The sequence below is a fragment of the Diplodia seriata genome (assembly GCF_021436955.1).
Source record: "Diplodia seriata strain FDS-637 chromosome Unknown scaffold_1, whole genome shotgun sequence".
Classification (NCBI taxonomy): domain Eukaryota; kingdom Fungi; phylum Ascomycota; class Dothideomycetes; order Botryosphaeriales; family Botryosphaeriaceae; genus Diplodia; species Diplodia seriata.
Window position 1 is genome coordinate 2,036,203 of NW_027117308.1, and position 15,040 is coordinate 2,051,242.

The window sequence follows — 15,040 nt, forward strand, 5'->3', positions numbered from 1 at the left end:
TCAGAGGGGAAAAAAAAAACAATACGTAGGTAGTTGAAGCCATCGTCCGGACGCGTATGTAGGATTTTTAATTCGACATTCTCGTCCGGACGATAGCTTCAACTACCCATGACATGAGAAAAAAACAGATCCACGCTAGCCATCGGCTGCGCGAAGCAGCTGTAGAGTCAATCGCGCGCTTGATCCTCTGAAGATTCCTGATCACATCTAAGCGCTCGGATCAGTTGCGAGTCCGCCTGTCCTCGAGCCGCTCCGTCCGTGGGCCGACCCGCGAACTGATGGCCTGAGAGTCCGTGGCATCGCCACTTGCCGTCGCTCCGCACCAGAAAGATTCACGCTTCCTGTTCTCCATAGGCCATCATCGATCGATTCTCTCCAGCTCCACCTCGAACCGGTCTGCCTGATTCCACATCGAGCCTGACAGCGACTATCACCGGACCCGCTCCCAAAAAGAAATGCTATTTCTGAAGGCTAGAATCACAACTGCCGTGCAAGCGCCTCAATGGAGAAATTTCGCCTCGCCTCCGCCAACTTTGTCATTGGACAGCCCGATCCAACACGCTGGTTCTTCACACGGACGGACAATTGCGACCGCTCGATAACTCCGGACCGACGCTATCCACCATTTTGCCGTAGCACCTCGAGGCGCCATGGTCACTTATAAGCGCCTTCATCCCCTGCCCATGTGCGCTTTGGCTACGATGGCCCGTTCTCTCAGGCGCTACGGTCGATATATCGTCCGATGTGGGAAAACAGAGCGAAGCCGTTGACCGAAATCGGGCTACAGTTTCTTCTGATCACAGCCTCATACTCTCTGACGCAAGGGTCGTTGAACAGACAATACGTAAAAGCCGCAGTACCTTGATACGCTAGAGACTGACGTCACACGACACCAGAGCGCGCGGCATCCATCTGCCGAGTCATGTTTCGCAGCGCATGTATCTTCATTCCACACGCATGTCGGGTATCTTGGGTGCGTTCTGGCCCGGAAGGACACGAAGAGTGTACTCAACAATGCTGGGCACGTGGCCGGTCGTTCAACACCCTTCATTGCGCACCGTCCCACCAGGTATATTGCATCTTGCCTACAGGAGTCTGTCTTGATATTTGTACAGTCTGAAGCTCACATTGTCGCATATTTGCGTCAACTGCTCACAATATCATTCGTAGGACCTTACGGACGACATTTCAGCTATTTGAATTGAAACAATGACGTGGACGCTGGATGCTGGTTCTCAAAAACCTCGAGGAAGGGATTTGAAGATTTGAAGCCTCTCGTATCATGTCGCAACGGCGAGCAAACAGGTCCAGTATCACGGCAGCAAAGTGCTAGCACGAGCCTTTTCCTGGACAGCCATTTATCTCAACGCCAATTGAACTTTCCTTGACCACAAGCTGGGGGTGTCCTCGAAATTCAGGAATGGCTCCCTAACCTTGGAATCCAAGACGCTACAATTTTGAGGATCAAGATCATTGGGGGGCTGGCTGAAGGGTGGCTGGGAAAGAAACCCATTCCCAACAATTAAGGCACTAGAGGTAGTCGGAATTATGGTAGCTAGTGCATGTTAGGGCCGGGAAGCTTTTTCAGTTGCTCGGTCCTGTACGAAGTAAGCACTAAAAGACAGGTGGTGCGTAATGCGGGGCCAAACATATCTAACAGCTGGAATCCACTCGACAGCAACTCATCATCTCACAGGAGTTCCACACGATTCTACAAGGCTACCTCAAGAACACAGCCCGACATGGAACCATCTAGCCTCGTGCGCACAGCTTCTATTCTGGGATTCTCGTCCTCAATCTACCTCTCCGGCATCTATTTCTCGTCGTCCCAGCTCACGCTACCGATCTTGTACCGTCTCCCCAGTGCGACAAGTACTTCAATCTTCGAGGAGTTCTACTACCGAGGCGCCGGCACTGTGGTCCCATTGGCGCTGGGGTCAACGCTGTGCTTGGGACTGACGGCGTACCTGCAGCCTGATGACCGTGCCACTTTTGCGGCTGCAGGCGCATTGACTATTGCAACACTGGCGTGGACGAGGCTTGCGATGATGGGGACAATTGAAGCCTTGCTCGCCGCAGCAAACGATGAGCGAGTCAGGGAGAAGATGGAGGCGGGCGCGGTCGTCGAGAAGCTCAAGACATGGAGGTGGATGAACATGGTCAGGTCGGGATTGAGTCTGGCGGGCGGCATTGTCGGGCTAGTTGGCGTACTTGGGCGTCTGTAATTATTTGTCTAATCCCGGTTTGCTCCTTCGCAGGTGGTACCCCGCATTCTTCGTCATGGCCCAGTGACGGCGATGTGCAGGAGCCGCCACGCGCAGCTCCCGGCCGGCGAGATCGCGCCAGCCGTGCAACCCTTCAACGCCTCGCCGTCATTCCGCGCCCAGGAAAAGCCCAGCTGCCCGGGAGCACCAAGGCGCAAACCACACACACCCCCCCTTTGAACGACGATCCACTGCTTCTCCCGTTGCTAGAAGCACATCCCGGCCACACATCCTGCCGCATCAGGAAATAAGCTGGGATGCGTCTGCAGCTGCTCGTTTGTTTCTGTCCCCACCCAACGCAGCGAGAGCCATGGCTCAATACACCCGCGCCCCTGCCGCCTGCTAGGAGGTCACACATTGCAGGCACACGCTCCTTTGTGGGAGGCACGGCTGGACACGGTTCAGACTCCACCAGCCTGATGTCATTACACCTGTCTCTCTCCAATCCCCATATTTACCAGCCCCCGCCATCGCTCGACCTTGCAGAACATCCTTCTTCTCCTTACTTCTCGACCTGATCCCCGTCGCTTTCAAATCACTTTGCTTGCCAGTTTCTTCACCCATTGACTCGTGCTCTTCCCATCGGCTTGAACTCCTTAAGCTCCAGCCACCAACATGAAGTTAGGCCAAGCTCTAGCCTTCGGCTTCCTCGCCTCGGTGACAGCGTGGGTTCCCCCTTCCTCGTCATTGTTTTAGCGTGCTCATTGGTTTCATAGCATTCCTCTTCTGAAACGTAACTACGCGATCGGCACAGCTCCCGTCCGGGGCGTCAATATCGGGGGTTGGCTCGTTCTGGAGCCCTGGATCACTCCTTCAATCTTCCAGCAGTTCCCCCAGGATGCTGGCGTCGTGGACGAGTACACGCTCGGCGCGAATATCCCCAATGCAAAGGATATCTTAAGGTCCCATTGGGACAATTGGGTCACCCTCGCCGACTTCCAGAAGATTGCCGACAATGGCTTCAATGCAATCAGAGTTCCCATTGGTCAGCCCACTCCTCCAGCTCCTCAGCTTCAATGGCTAACCTGAATGCTCACACACAATAGGTTACTGGGCGTTCAAAAAGTACCAGCAAGACTCCTACGTACTCGACGCCCAACAGGACCACCTCGACCAAGCCCTCGACTGGGCGCGCCAGACTGGCCTCAAAGTTTGGATCGACCTGCACGGCGCTCCGCTCTCGCAGAATGGCTTCGACAACTCAGGCCAGCGCACCGATACACCGGCCTGGACGAGTGCCGACTCAGTCGCGGCGACGGCGGAAGTGATCCGTATGATCGCAGATAAATACGCGGCTCCATCCTACGCCGACGTCGTCGTCGGCATCGAGCTGCTCAATGAGCCGCTCATGGCGAATCTGCCCGGCGGCCGCGGAGCGACGCAATCTTACTATCAGACGGGCTTCGACGCGGTGCGCAGCGTGGCCGGCAATGACGGCGGCGCCATGGTCGTCATCCAGGACGGTTTCGCCAACCCTCCGGCGTGGAACGGCTTTTTGGCGGGGAGCGGTGTAACAGGAGCTGTCGTCGACCATCACGAGTACCAGGTCTTCACAAATGATCTGGTGGCCATGAGCCCGCAGCAGCACGTTGACGCCGTGTGCGGCAGCGCCCAGGCCTGGGGAACGGGGCAGGACAAGTGGGTCGTCGTGGGCGAGTTTACCGGTGCGATGACAGACTGCGCGCCTGCTCTTGTAAGTCTCTTGATCCTTCTCCGGTCCCAGCCTCCCTCGTTCTATTCTCGGCATCGCTCAAGCAGGCAAACAACCATGCCCCTTGCATCACTCGGACATAGCACACTGCAGCCACCCTCCCACCCCAACCTTAAGACACGTATACTAATACAACCACCCCATAAAAGAATGGCTACGGCATCGGCGCCCGCTATGACGGAACTTACAGCAAGAAAAACGCCGACGGAAGCTTCACGAGCTCCACCCCGCACGGCACATGCGCCACGATCAATTGGATCGACCAATGGTCGGAGCAGAACAAGACCGACACCCGGAACTACATCAACGCCCAGCTCGACGTCTTCGAACAGAAGGCCCAAGGCTGGTTCTGGTGGAACTTCAAGACCGAGGCCGCCGCCGAGTGGGATCTCTTCAGGCTCATCGACGCTGGTGTCTTTCCAAAGCTCGAGGGGAGGACAAGCACAGTGACGTGTACGTGAAACAGAGAAGAGAAGACCGACGTTTTCTTGCAAGGGAAGGAGTGCTTGAGTATTGAGGAATGGGGAAGCACGGCTTAACACGTTGCTTGGAAGGAGGATTGCACTTTGGAGTATGGAGGTCGGTGGAAAACTTGACATCTTACCAGAATCATCGCCAGCACTATCATGAGTTCGAGGAGAAGCGCATAGCAATTGCATGATTTGACATCCAGAAACATGTGTCCATCCTCCGCGTTCTTGCCATGCGTTGAATTGACATAATCAAACTGCTTCGTCGAAGTTCGCACTATACCACACCAATCACCCAGGGCTTTGCATCATGGTACTATATTTCCCATTTTATCGCTCTTCTTCTTATTCTTTTCTCGCAGCATATCCTACTACTGTACACAAAAGCCGTTTTTGTATGGTGCCGCCCTGCCCGGGGGGAAGTTATCGAAGAAGAATGGAAAGGTTTCCGCCCACTGTCTGATCGAACCGACCGTCCATCTGCCCCACCTGGTCATTCAATCGGCAAAAGGCCAAAGAAGAAGAAGAAGAAAAGAAAGGGGAAAAGGAGACCTTCAAATCTTTTCCCATCAATCCCATCCCATGCCATGTCGCTTGCCAAGAAGATCAAAAAGCAAGAAGTTGATGAAGAACAATCATCCGCTGACTCAAGAATCTGTCGTCATCTCAAAGGGCGCCATCTTTCTCTTCTTCGACTGAAGAGTAATGACCCACGGATCGCAAATCGATCCCGCTACTCTTCTTAGTAAAGAGTATGAAAAGCACTTGTTTCCCACCCGACCAACGATTCGTGCCTGCCGTCAAGATTAGGCGCTGGGAGAGTAAAGTGAAAGGGCCCGTCACCAAAAAGCCGCCCAAGTAGCAAATTAGTGAGAAAGAAAGAAAACAAATCCATCAAGCAACAAGAATCAAAAGAGCCGCTGGTGTGATCAAAATCGCTTCCCTTGGAGGAAGAGGAAAGAAGAGGAAATGGGTACAGAAAGGGCAGCAAAAGGAGGAAGAGGTATCGACAACAAGATGATAAACCGCTGGATGGAGGGAGCAGGACATTCCTACGCCTTGTCCTGCTTCTCCTGGCTCGGCGGCCACACTTTCTGGATCTCCTCAATGTCGCGAATAGTCTCGTTGAAGACCTCCGACACGCTGTTGATGACGCGAACACGGTTCCACTCGCCGCGCTCCTTCCATACGGCTGCCATCATGGCCGCGTTGACCTGCTCGAGTTGCTCAACGCTCAAACCAGAGCTGCGGCGCACGAGCTCGGCATGGAACCGGTCAAGGTGTACTTCGTCAAGGATGAGTCGAGGCTCGGGCTGTTGTTGCTCATGCTCATGATGCTCGTGCGACGACGACGAGTTGAGAAGAGAGCCGATCTTGGCCTCTTGACGCGCAGGCGGCATGAGAGCGCTGCCTTGTAAGTGCGATTGCGATGACTGCGACTGCTGTGAGTTCGAGGGCTGACTGCTCGCGAATGGCTCCTGCGTGTCGGGAATTTGAGAGCCGCCAGACTGCGCGGGACCCGACGCAAAGTCTGGGTGCTGGCCGGGAGCGACGCCGTTGACGGTGCTTTGGGTGTTTGTGAAATGCGCTGAAGATCGATCCGAAGTCTTCTGGCCTGAGGTTGTGGTAGACGCACTGTTATGGTAGTCGGCGAGTTGTGTGTTAGGGGCCATCTGCGTGTGACCTGCTCGCTGCGACCGATTGGCCGTCTGCGTGTTGGGCGCGCTCTGTTGAGCATCGTCACCAATTTTTGGCCGCTTGTCCCGATGCTGCGAATCCTGCTCTTGGCTCTCTTCCAGATGAGAGCCATCTTCGCCGTGACCACCTGAGCCGTTGCTTTGGTGTTGGTTGCTGTCCGCCAAATCTGACGCTGAGTGTCCGTTTGAAAGCGGGCTAGGCCCAAAGGGATAGGAAGCCGCAATAGGAGGCACTTGGTTTGTGGTAGGTTCAGGCTCCCCGAGAATGATGGGGCCTGTGCGGTCCAATGCAGGCTCGTGAGACTCGTTCTGGGCTGGAGGAACATTGGCGCAGATTCGTTGGACCGGGCGACCCTCCTCTGCTGCTTTCTTCCGCTCTTCCTCCTCCAAAGCACTGAAACGCTCCTGTTCCCGCTTGTACACTTCCTCGCATGCACGGACGAGGTCTGGGTTGGCGTCCTCCATTGCGATGACATCGACCTCGACGTTGGTCAATATTTCATCAGCTTTGACGAAGCTATCCAGCTTTCCCAACGTCCTCATGTCCTTCGCGACCTGCTTGACATCATCCAGGAAATCAATAGGTCTTTTGTAGTAGCCGTGGGCCATGCGTCTCTCGATTGTGTCGAAGCCCAAGTTGTAGTAGAATTTTCCCGTCGCTGTCTCTACAAGGCCTCTGACACCCTTGGAATCGTAGCCAATCTCATACGGCCTGTATTCATCCGGGCGCTGGTCTAGGGGGACGTCGCTAGTCAGGATCCGGGGATCTTGCTCCTTCCAAAGGTACTCGTAATCCTTATCAGGAATGAGCCCATCCTTGAAGCGCCTGTATTTAGACTTCAGTTGCTCAAGGATCGGCAAGATCCTCATCTTCAGAAGTTGTACGGTGTAGCGATCTCGCTTCTTGATAGCTTTGAGATCGGCCTTGTCGGGCGTCTTGGGTGAGTTGTTGTTCTCGGGAACCTCCTTGAGCTCCTCAAACTTGCGCTTCTTGCGGTTGACGGCTGGGAATTCCTTTGGCGGCAGCCGGATGTAATCGACCATGTTCTGGAAGTACTCCTTGCGAGCCTCCCCACTGGGGCGCTTCAGCTCGTACTGGTTCTTCAATGAGTAACCAAATATCGTTCTGAGCATCTCCGAGTTGGGCTGGCTCTCCTCGTCACGCTGTTCCAATGTCCCCAGAACAAGCACCGGCTCGTTGGCTGGCATACTGCGAAGAAGGCTTGTGAAGATGCTGACGACGTTTTCGCCGACCGTCTCGTACCACACATCAACCTGAGGGATATAGATGACCGAAGGTTTGTGAGTGCGCACTTCCTTGAAAAGTTGCACCAAGGTTGCCTCTGCCGACTTGTCCCGGTCTCCGAGCAGATTTGGAAGATCAAATGACTGGACATGCATGTTTTCGAACCTGTGCAGCAACGCTGATCCGATTTCCTGCTGGCCCATTCCTTCAAAGCCGCGGATCAGGAGCCTCGGCCGGAAGACTCTGACCTGTTCGAAGTCGCGTTTGATGTTCTCGCGCTCAAAACCGAAGTCATCGCGGTCGTCGTACTGTGCCTCTTCAAGGGCTGTCAGCTTTTTCTTAGGCGGAATGATCTCGTCAATGATCTGAGCAATTTCGTCGAGCGAGGGTTTCAGAAGCGGTGCAGTCCCCTTCTTCAGAGGTGCTGCGCCGAACGAAGTCGAACGCTGTGACGAAGGCACGATTTTGTTGACGGATATCATGAAATCTTTAGCCGAAATCTTGATATTGTCGACATTGATCTCTAGCTTCTTGTTGGACTTGTAGACCTGGGGGAATGTGCCCTGGATGGCATTGACTGCAGCTTCGGTGCAAAGTGCGCGAAGATCAGCACCACCGTAACCCTTGGTCATCTCAGCCAACTGGTTCTTGAAGTCGGCTGCGAGAGGCGGGTTCCAGTTCTTAGTGTGGATGCCGATGATGGAGCGACGGGCTTCAAAATTGGGGAGCGGGAAGTAGAATTCGCGGTCAAATCTACCCGGTCGACGCAGAGCAGGATCAACATTATCAGGACGGTTGGTAGCACCGATGATGACCACCTGTCCACGATCGTCCATGCCATCCATCAGGGCTAGGAGGGTTGCTACAATGGAAGCGAGCGATTGCTCAGACTTGCTGGACCGCACGGGTGCAAGACCGTCGATCTCATCGAAGAAGATGATGCTGGGCTGATTCTTGCGAGCGTCTTCGAACAGCATGCGTAACTGGCGCTCGGCTTCTCCAACCCATTTGCTGAGTGCGTCGGCGCCTTTGCGCATGTAGAATGTGACCTTCTTGCCGTTTGCGCTGAGGGCATTGGACAAGGCGCGCGCGAGGAGAGTCTTTCCGGTACCAGGAGGTCCGTGGAACAGAACACCGCGCGGCGGAGTGATCTTGAATTTTTGGAAGATCTCGGGGTACAGAAGGGGCAGCGTGACCATCTCCTTGAGCTGGTTGATGTGGTCGTCTAGACCTCCAACGCTCTCGAAGTTGACATCTCCGTCAACGCTGATGGGGCTGACATCCGCATTGCTTGTGCCTCCGATTTTTCCAAGATTGGCGGGCCCGCCGCGGGAGCCTTTGTCAGGCGTCTGGCCCAGCTGTGACAAGATCCCGCCGGCGGCCGATTTGGGTGCGTTTTTTTCGTTGTGGGGCCCACGTTGACCGCTCTGGTTCACGTCGTCGTCATCGCTGCTATCCGAGTCCATATCTTCATACTGGCCAAGGTAATCCCGGTACCTGGGTGGGCCTATTAGACTGTCAGTTGGATCCATTGGAAGAGGTGGACTGTAATGCTGCATGCAATACATACCTATAAGAGGCTTTAACCCTCCGAGTCCACCGAATGGCCCAGCAGTAGACATGAGTGGGCGCCATCCTGCCATTGTTACCTTCTTCTTACCCTGCGATGGAGTTGGTGCACCACCGCCCTCTTCAACTTCTTCGTCCATCCTGTAGACCTCTGGTAATGACATCATCGTGTAGTTCATGTTAGGGTTCTTGCGACGGAGTTCGCGCTGCGTTTGAGTTTCGGCCTCCTCATCAACACGAGTTACACGTCTAGGGCGGTTACGCCTCTCGTCAGCATGCAGTTCGGCGACCTCATCTGCAATCTCGTCCTCATCCAATTCTTCCTCGGATCCAGAGTTGTTCCTAGACTTTATTCTCTGAGACTTCCTGCGGCCCGTGCTCTCATCTCCAGAGCTCTTCTGGCGCTTGGAGGGTCGTTCGAAGTCTGCATCATCATCTTCGGATTCGTCGTGTCTCGCGTCGCCAGGGTCGAAATCGCTGCTATCGTCCGTATTCCGCTTTTGAGATGCGCGCGGGGCATTTGTCTGTGGCTGATACGTTAACCCCAAACTGTTGAGTTCTCGCCTAGATATTCTTGGGACTTTGGGACTATGAATGATGCGGCGCTTAGACACAGCATTCTTTGCCTTCTTGGTTGTTGTTTTTGTTGTTTTTGTTGCTGTAGGAGCTTTGCGCTTTCTAGGATTTTGGGGTGCTGAGGCCGCCGCTTTGGCGGCTTGCCTCCCTACAGGCGTTGGAGTTTGTGGTGATTGAGAGGGAATACCTACTTGCTGAACTCTGTTGCGAGTCCTCGTCACGGGACCTTCGTCTTCATCGTCGTCTTCGCTCTGTGGCTCGTGTTCCGACTCTTGAATCACGGCCTCACCTGACTGGGCGTCTTCGATGTCCTGGCCCTCGTAGCGAATCTCTGACGTAACGGACGCAGCTTGGCTGACTTGCACCTCGTCTCGACCTTCTTCCTTGGGCTGCAGCGGATCGGGGCTTTGGGCAGAATGTCCGGATGCTTCTTGCGAAGCCTCCATAATGGTACTGGGTCGCTTCATCGGAGCCTTGCGGCCTTGAGCAGGCCTTGCGCCGATCCGTCGCTGAGGTGAGTGGCTGCCTCCCGCAGAACCGACAGACTTAGCTCTGCTTGCAAATCCCAGCTCCTGCAGTGGATCCTCCCGGTCTTCGGATAGACGCGCGCTTCTCCGGGTCCTCATGTGCGATTCTGGCTGCACCGATTTACTTGCTGCACGAGTGGACCTCGCACGTGTGCTGCGCGTGTTTTGCGGCGGCAGATTCACTGGAAGCTTAACCAGAAGCGAGCTCCTTTGCTTGCGCTTATCGCCGGAATTCTTCTCAGTGGACTGCACGATGAGCTCGTCATCTTCGATATCGTCGTCGGCACTTTCCTCATACTTGATCTTCTTCTTCGCGGCGTGGCGGGCAGGACGGCCGCTGGCATTGACCTCGGGCTCTTCCTCCGACTCAATGGCACCAGCTGAGTTGTACGATTCCTCACTAACTTCATCCTCATCATCAACAATGTCATCGTCCGAGCTGCCATAACCGCGTCGTGTACGCTTCTGGGTCTTCCTACGGGCGGGCGCAGACTTCTTCTTCTTCGACGAGCGACGCGCAGGTGGGGAGGATGGCTTCTCCTCAAAGTCAGAGTCGTTGGGGTCCGACGCGTTGGGGTCGAAGTTCTCCAACTTCGACCTTGGTCCTCCCTTCATGATGAAGACAGGGTGGTAGCATACGCTACAAGATTAGGGCTGCGTGGGACGAAAGGCGTCTGTCAAGAGGTGAACATCAGCTTGGTTGTCGGGGCGGGATTGCGTGCAGGATTAAAAACGGGCGACAGCAAGCTTACAAGCAAGCACTGTGCTGAGCGTAGTCTGGTCGTGGCTTGGTAAGGTAGCGGCACGTTGCTGCTGGGGGCGAAGGCGATTGCGACCGACGGGTGTGCAGCTGAAGCGTCGGCGGATGCTGCACGGGGACAGGATGCGACGATGCGACAAGCAAACGGGGGCGGTGGAGAACGGGCGCGCGCAGTGACGCAGCGACGGGGATGCGGGTGTTGTTGGAGGCGATGCAGTGCAGCGCCAGGCGAAAGTGACAGGGTGGGAGAGGAGAGCTGCGGTGTTTTGGGTTCGTGTTCAAGGCGCCCGTCGCGGTGCACGGCGGTGCCAAGACCCGCTTACGCCGACGCGCGCGGGCCAATCAGCGCCGCCAAAACATCAACCACCTCTCTCGTGCGCGAACGAGCGCCCTTATGCCATCACGACGCACCCCTCTGCGGCCGCTGCAAAAGTGCTGGAAACGCGTGGGAAATGCGTTCAATGGGGTTTCCGCACCTCCGCGACTCGATCCCGGGTTTTTTTCAATGTCCGCAGGCGCCCCCCAAAGCCCGCGCTCCGGCCTTCCTAAACCTCCTCCCCGTCTTTCTCAGGCACCCTAGCTGCCGTCGATCGGCTGCAGGAACCGTTGAGGCTCAAAACCTTAACGCCGTTAAGCTCCTGCCAGTTGGTGCGTCCTTCTTTGTGGGGAAGCACGTGCACCTGCCGTGGCCGACCCGCCGCATCGCTCTCGCGTGTCCCTGCGCTCCGTTCCAAAAGCGAGAAGACATCTTCGTCCACACACGCGCACAGCGCCTTGTTGCCGCCAGAACAAAGCGCTCTCATGACTCTGTACATAGTCGGCATGATCACAGCACGCAAGGCTCCACACTATTGGCTACATGTTGCGACACCATACATCACTCGTAACGCACGCCCATGACCGATGATGTGTATTTGCAGCAGCACTCACAGTGTGTGTTGACATGACCTGTTTGATGGTGTGGTGATGGAGAGGCTCTGTGTCGGTTGTTTGGTGCGGCGGAGACCTGAGCGCGGTGGCTCTTTTCCTCCTCGTACGGGGCTCCAAATTTGGCCATTTCGCCGAGATTTTCCCGCACAAGCGTTCTTGACCATGAACTCGCTCTTGACCATGCTAGAGATCCTATGCACTTGAAGAATATCTCAAGCTATATAGACTGCTTGCTGCGTTGAATTGCAGAGCTACTTGGGCCGACAAACAGCACGGGCGGGAGCAGAGCAGGCGTCCGCTATTGGCTGAATTTACCAGTCCCTCATACGCAACGTGCTGGCAATAGCCCTTGGGTCCATCTATCTTACAGTAGTAGACAAGTAGTAATGACTAAGTTAGGCAACTTTGATCAATTGCTCAAGTACTAGGAGTTATCAGTCAGGGAGCTGGGGTGCGAGGAGCCATGTGACTTACTATGTCCACCCTCGGGCAGTTTGCCTGCGCAATCGATCTTGGCGACGGCCTCATTGGCGATTCTAATCTTCACCATGCCTTCTCTCATGACTGACATCTTGGTGTAGATCATGAGGTTATAGAGCGCTCGGCTGACCCATCTGCCCAGGGCGAGGAACGGCCTCAGGACCTTCGGATCATCCGATCGTGGCTTTCTTGCGTCCGTGACAGCCTGCCTTGCCACAGCGTACTCTACAGCAGTGGCAGCGATGCTATTGTCGGCCGTAACCTTGGTTGGCATGGCATACAAGACCTTACTCTTCATACCGGGCAGACGCATTATCTCGATGCGCAGGGCCAGACTCTTCTGAGCACCCATGTTAGGTACAGCAGAGATCGACTTCACTATTCCCATAGGCGCTGCGACCAGCCAAGTACCTATACATGCCCAGAAAACGGCAATGAAACCGAAAGCCAGCGGGACCCAGCCAGCAAGTCCATTCCTGTCCTTCTTGTCCTTCAAATAGTTGTAGAAGAAATGGTACGACGAAGCAGCAGCACCAAAGCAGGCGAATGCGGCAGCATAGCACACGATTCGAAATCCACTCTGTTTTGGCGCCGAGTAAAGCAAGGTCTCGGTCGTCTTTGCCGCCAGCTTCGGCAGTTGATCCTGTTGCGATCCTTTCCAAGGCGTCCTGACCTTGGGCTGATATGCTAGTCTGGCGGCAGGTGCTCGAACTTTCTTCAGCGCGGGGGCTGCGGAGCCGGAATTCGTCTTCGTAGCAGCAGTGCGAAGCGTGCTTGCCGTGAAGAAGCGGAGGGTCGCGAACAGGCAGGGCTGGGTGGCACGACACTGGAAGGCGGCAGAGCGCGGGAGCTGAAAGAAGGCGGGCCTGGCGAAGGGGACAGCCCCTCTGAAGCAGGTGGCCATGGCGGCTGCGCGGGAACAGTCAATGCGACGTTTCTCAGGCGAAAACGGAAACCATACCGGGCGCGAACGAGGCTCAGGTGGCAGAGGCGCGTCGGCGGACAAATGTGCAGCTCAACCGAGATCAGCTCCCCGCCGCGCTCCGACGCGGAACGGTGGTCGTCGTGCGCCGCCGGGATTTTCCCAAGCACCGCCCGTCCCAACACTCCGACGGCTCAGCACCGCTCTCTCGCGCTCCTCGCCAGCTCCGCCCTCCGCACCCACGCCCCTCCGCCCAGTTCCTGTGAGGCATTGTTGCCTCCAAGGTCACCATGGCCTCGCTGAGCGCTGCCTGCAGGCTGTCTGCCCGTGTCGCCGCCCGCCAGCTGCCCCAGAATGTCGCCCGCAGAGGTCGGTTTCCGCCATCCCACTGTTGCTGACGGCCGCTGATTCCGCTTTGCCAGGCTTCCGCCCCTCGCCCGCGAGCGCTGCCGCCCAGAACTTCCAGATGCCCGCCCTCTCCCCTACCATGACCGAAGGCAACATCGCGAGCTGGAAGATCAAAGAAGGTACGAGCCGGATAACCTGGCGCGCGTCGGACAATGGCTCGGCCGTAGGCATATTCAACGCGGAACATGTCTGACGTGAATTAGGGGAGTCGTTTTCCGCTGGCGACGTCCTTCTCGAGATCGAGACGGATAAGGCGCAGATGGACGTTGAGGCACAGGACGACGGCATCTTGGCCAAGATCACGGTAAGGCAGTCTTACCATGTCACAGCTGGACTTGGCTGACAATGGCATAGTTGGGCGATGGCAGCAAGGCCGTGAAGGTTGGCCAGCGCATTGGCGTCCTCGCGGACCCTGGTGATGACCTCAGCAGCTTGGAGATTCCCGCAGAGGACAACGCCGAGCAGAAGCCCTCGGCGCCAAAGGAACCCAAGCCAACAGACTCCAGGCAGACTAGCACTCCAGCCCCTGAGGGTGGCAAGTCGGCTGCTGCTCCCCCTGGAAAGGCCGTCAAGCAGACTCACCCTCTCTATCCATCGGTCCTCTTCGCTCTTCGTGCCAACGGTCTGTCCAAGGATGACGCGGACAAGATCCCCGCGACTGGCCCGAACGGCCGCCTGCTCAAGGGTGACGTTCTTGCTTATGCTGGCAAGCTGTCTGAGAGCGCTTATGCCTCCACTCTTTCTAAGATCCTTGCCGAGAAGGCCCATCTAGACCTTAGCAACATTAAGGCTGTACAACCGAAGTCTTCTGCTGCGGCGCCTGCTACTCCCGCTGCTGCCAAAGAGTCGGTCCCTGAACCTCTCACTCAGGTCACCCTGCCCATCAACTTCAAGGCGGTTCTTGAGTGCCAGAAACGCCTTCAAGATACCCTGGGTGTCTACCTCCCTCTGTTAGACTTTGTTGCCCGTGCTACTGTGCTCGCCAACGAGGAGCTTCCCCGCTCTAAGAACGCTCAGCCTTCTGCCGACGAGCTTTTTAACGCTATTGTCGGCACGGACAAGATCCCTACAACTTCCAGGGGACACTTTATCCCTGAGGTCTCCGCGCTGCCTACTGTGGCCCCGAAGTCCGCCAAGGCTACCAAGCCACTGGACATCTTTGACATTTTGGCCGGTAAGCCAGCCACGACCAGAAGCACGAGGGCCGCTGTGCCCTCTGCCGCCGCCGTCGCCAGCCCCATCAACGTGTTCAGCGTGAGCGTGCCCAAGGGGGAGGAGAAGAGGGCAACAGTCTTCTTGGAGAGGGTGAAGGTTGTCTTGGAGACGCAGCCCGGCGAGCTGGTTCTGTAAATGTTCTTTTTTAAAAAATTTGCTTTCTTATAGACTGAACGGTTGCTGTAGTTTAGCGGCGCGTTTGAAGGCATATTGAATACCCTCTGAATGCCAATCGCGTGGGGATCTTCCCCGAGAGACTATTTTG

The 15,040-nt window shown here is 55.9% G+C and overlaps 4 protein-coding genes across 4 annotated transcripts; 2 read left to right on the forward strand and 2 right to left on the reverse strand.

Annotated features, from left to right (window-relative positions):
* Positions 1-2,879: 2,879 nt before the first annotated feature.
* On the forward strand, positions 2,880-4,436 carry EXG2_2 (glucan exo-1,3-beta-glucosidase; the record flags this gene model as incomplete). Its single annotated transcript, XM_066772115.1, has 4 exons — positions 2,880-2,929; positions 2,981-3,249; positions 3,311-3,957; positions 4,125-4,436. The coding sequence occupies 4 exons, from the start codon at positions 2,880-2,882 to the stop codon at positions 4,434-4,436; spliced, it is 1,278 nt and encodes a 425-aa protein (XP_066637394.1).
* A 1,061-nt stretch (positions 4,437-5,497) lies between these two features.
* On the reverse strand, positions 5,498-10,675 carry YTA7 (TAT-binding protein-like protein 7, AAA ATPase; the record flags this gene model as incomplete). Its single annotated transcript, XM_066772116.1, has 2 exons — positions 5,498-8,895; positions 8,959-10,675. The coding sequence occupies 2 exons, from the start codon at positions 10,673-10,675 to the stop codon at positions 5,498-5,500; spliced, it is 5,115 nt and encodes a 1,704-aa protein (XP_066637395.1).
* Positions 10,676-12,174: 1,499 nt separating this feature from the next.
* On the reverse strand, positions 12,175-13,134 carry SLS55_000606 (uncharacterized protein; the record flags this gene model as incomplete). Its single annotated transcript, XM_066772117.1, has 1 exon — positions 12,175-13,134. The coding sequence occupies one exon, from the start codon at positions 13,132-13,134 to the stop codon at positions 12,175-12,177; it is 960 nt and encodes a 319-aa protein (XP_066637396.1).
* Positions 13,135-13,618: 484 nt separating this feature from the next.
* Positions 13,619-14,910, forward strand: PDX1 (pyridoxine biosynthesis protein; the record flags this gene model as incomplete). Its single annotated transcript, XM_066772118.1, has 3 exons — positions 13,619-13,679; positions 13,764-13,864; positions 13,915-14,910. 3 exons carry the CDS (start codon positions 13,619-13,621, stop codon positions 14,908-14,910), a joined length of 1,158 nt encoding a protein of 385 aa, XP_066637397.1.
* Between the last annotated feature and the right edge of the window lie 130 nt (positions 14,911-15,040).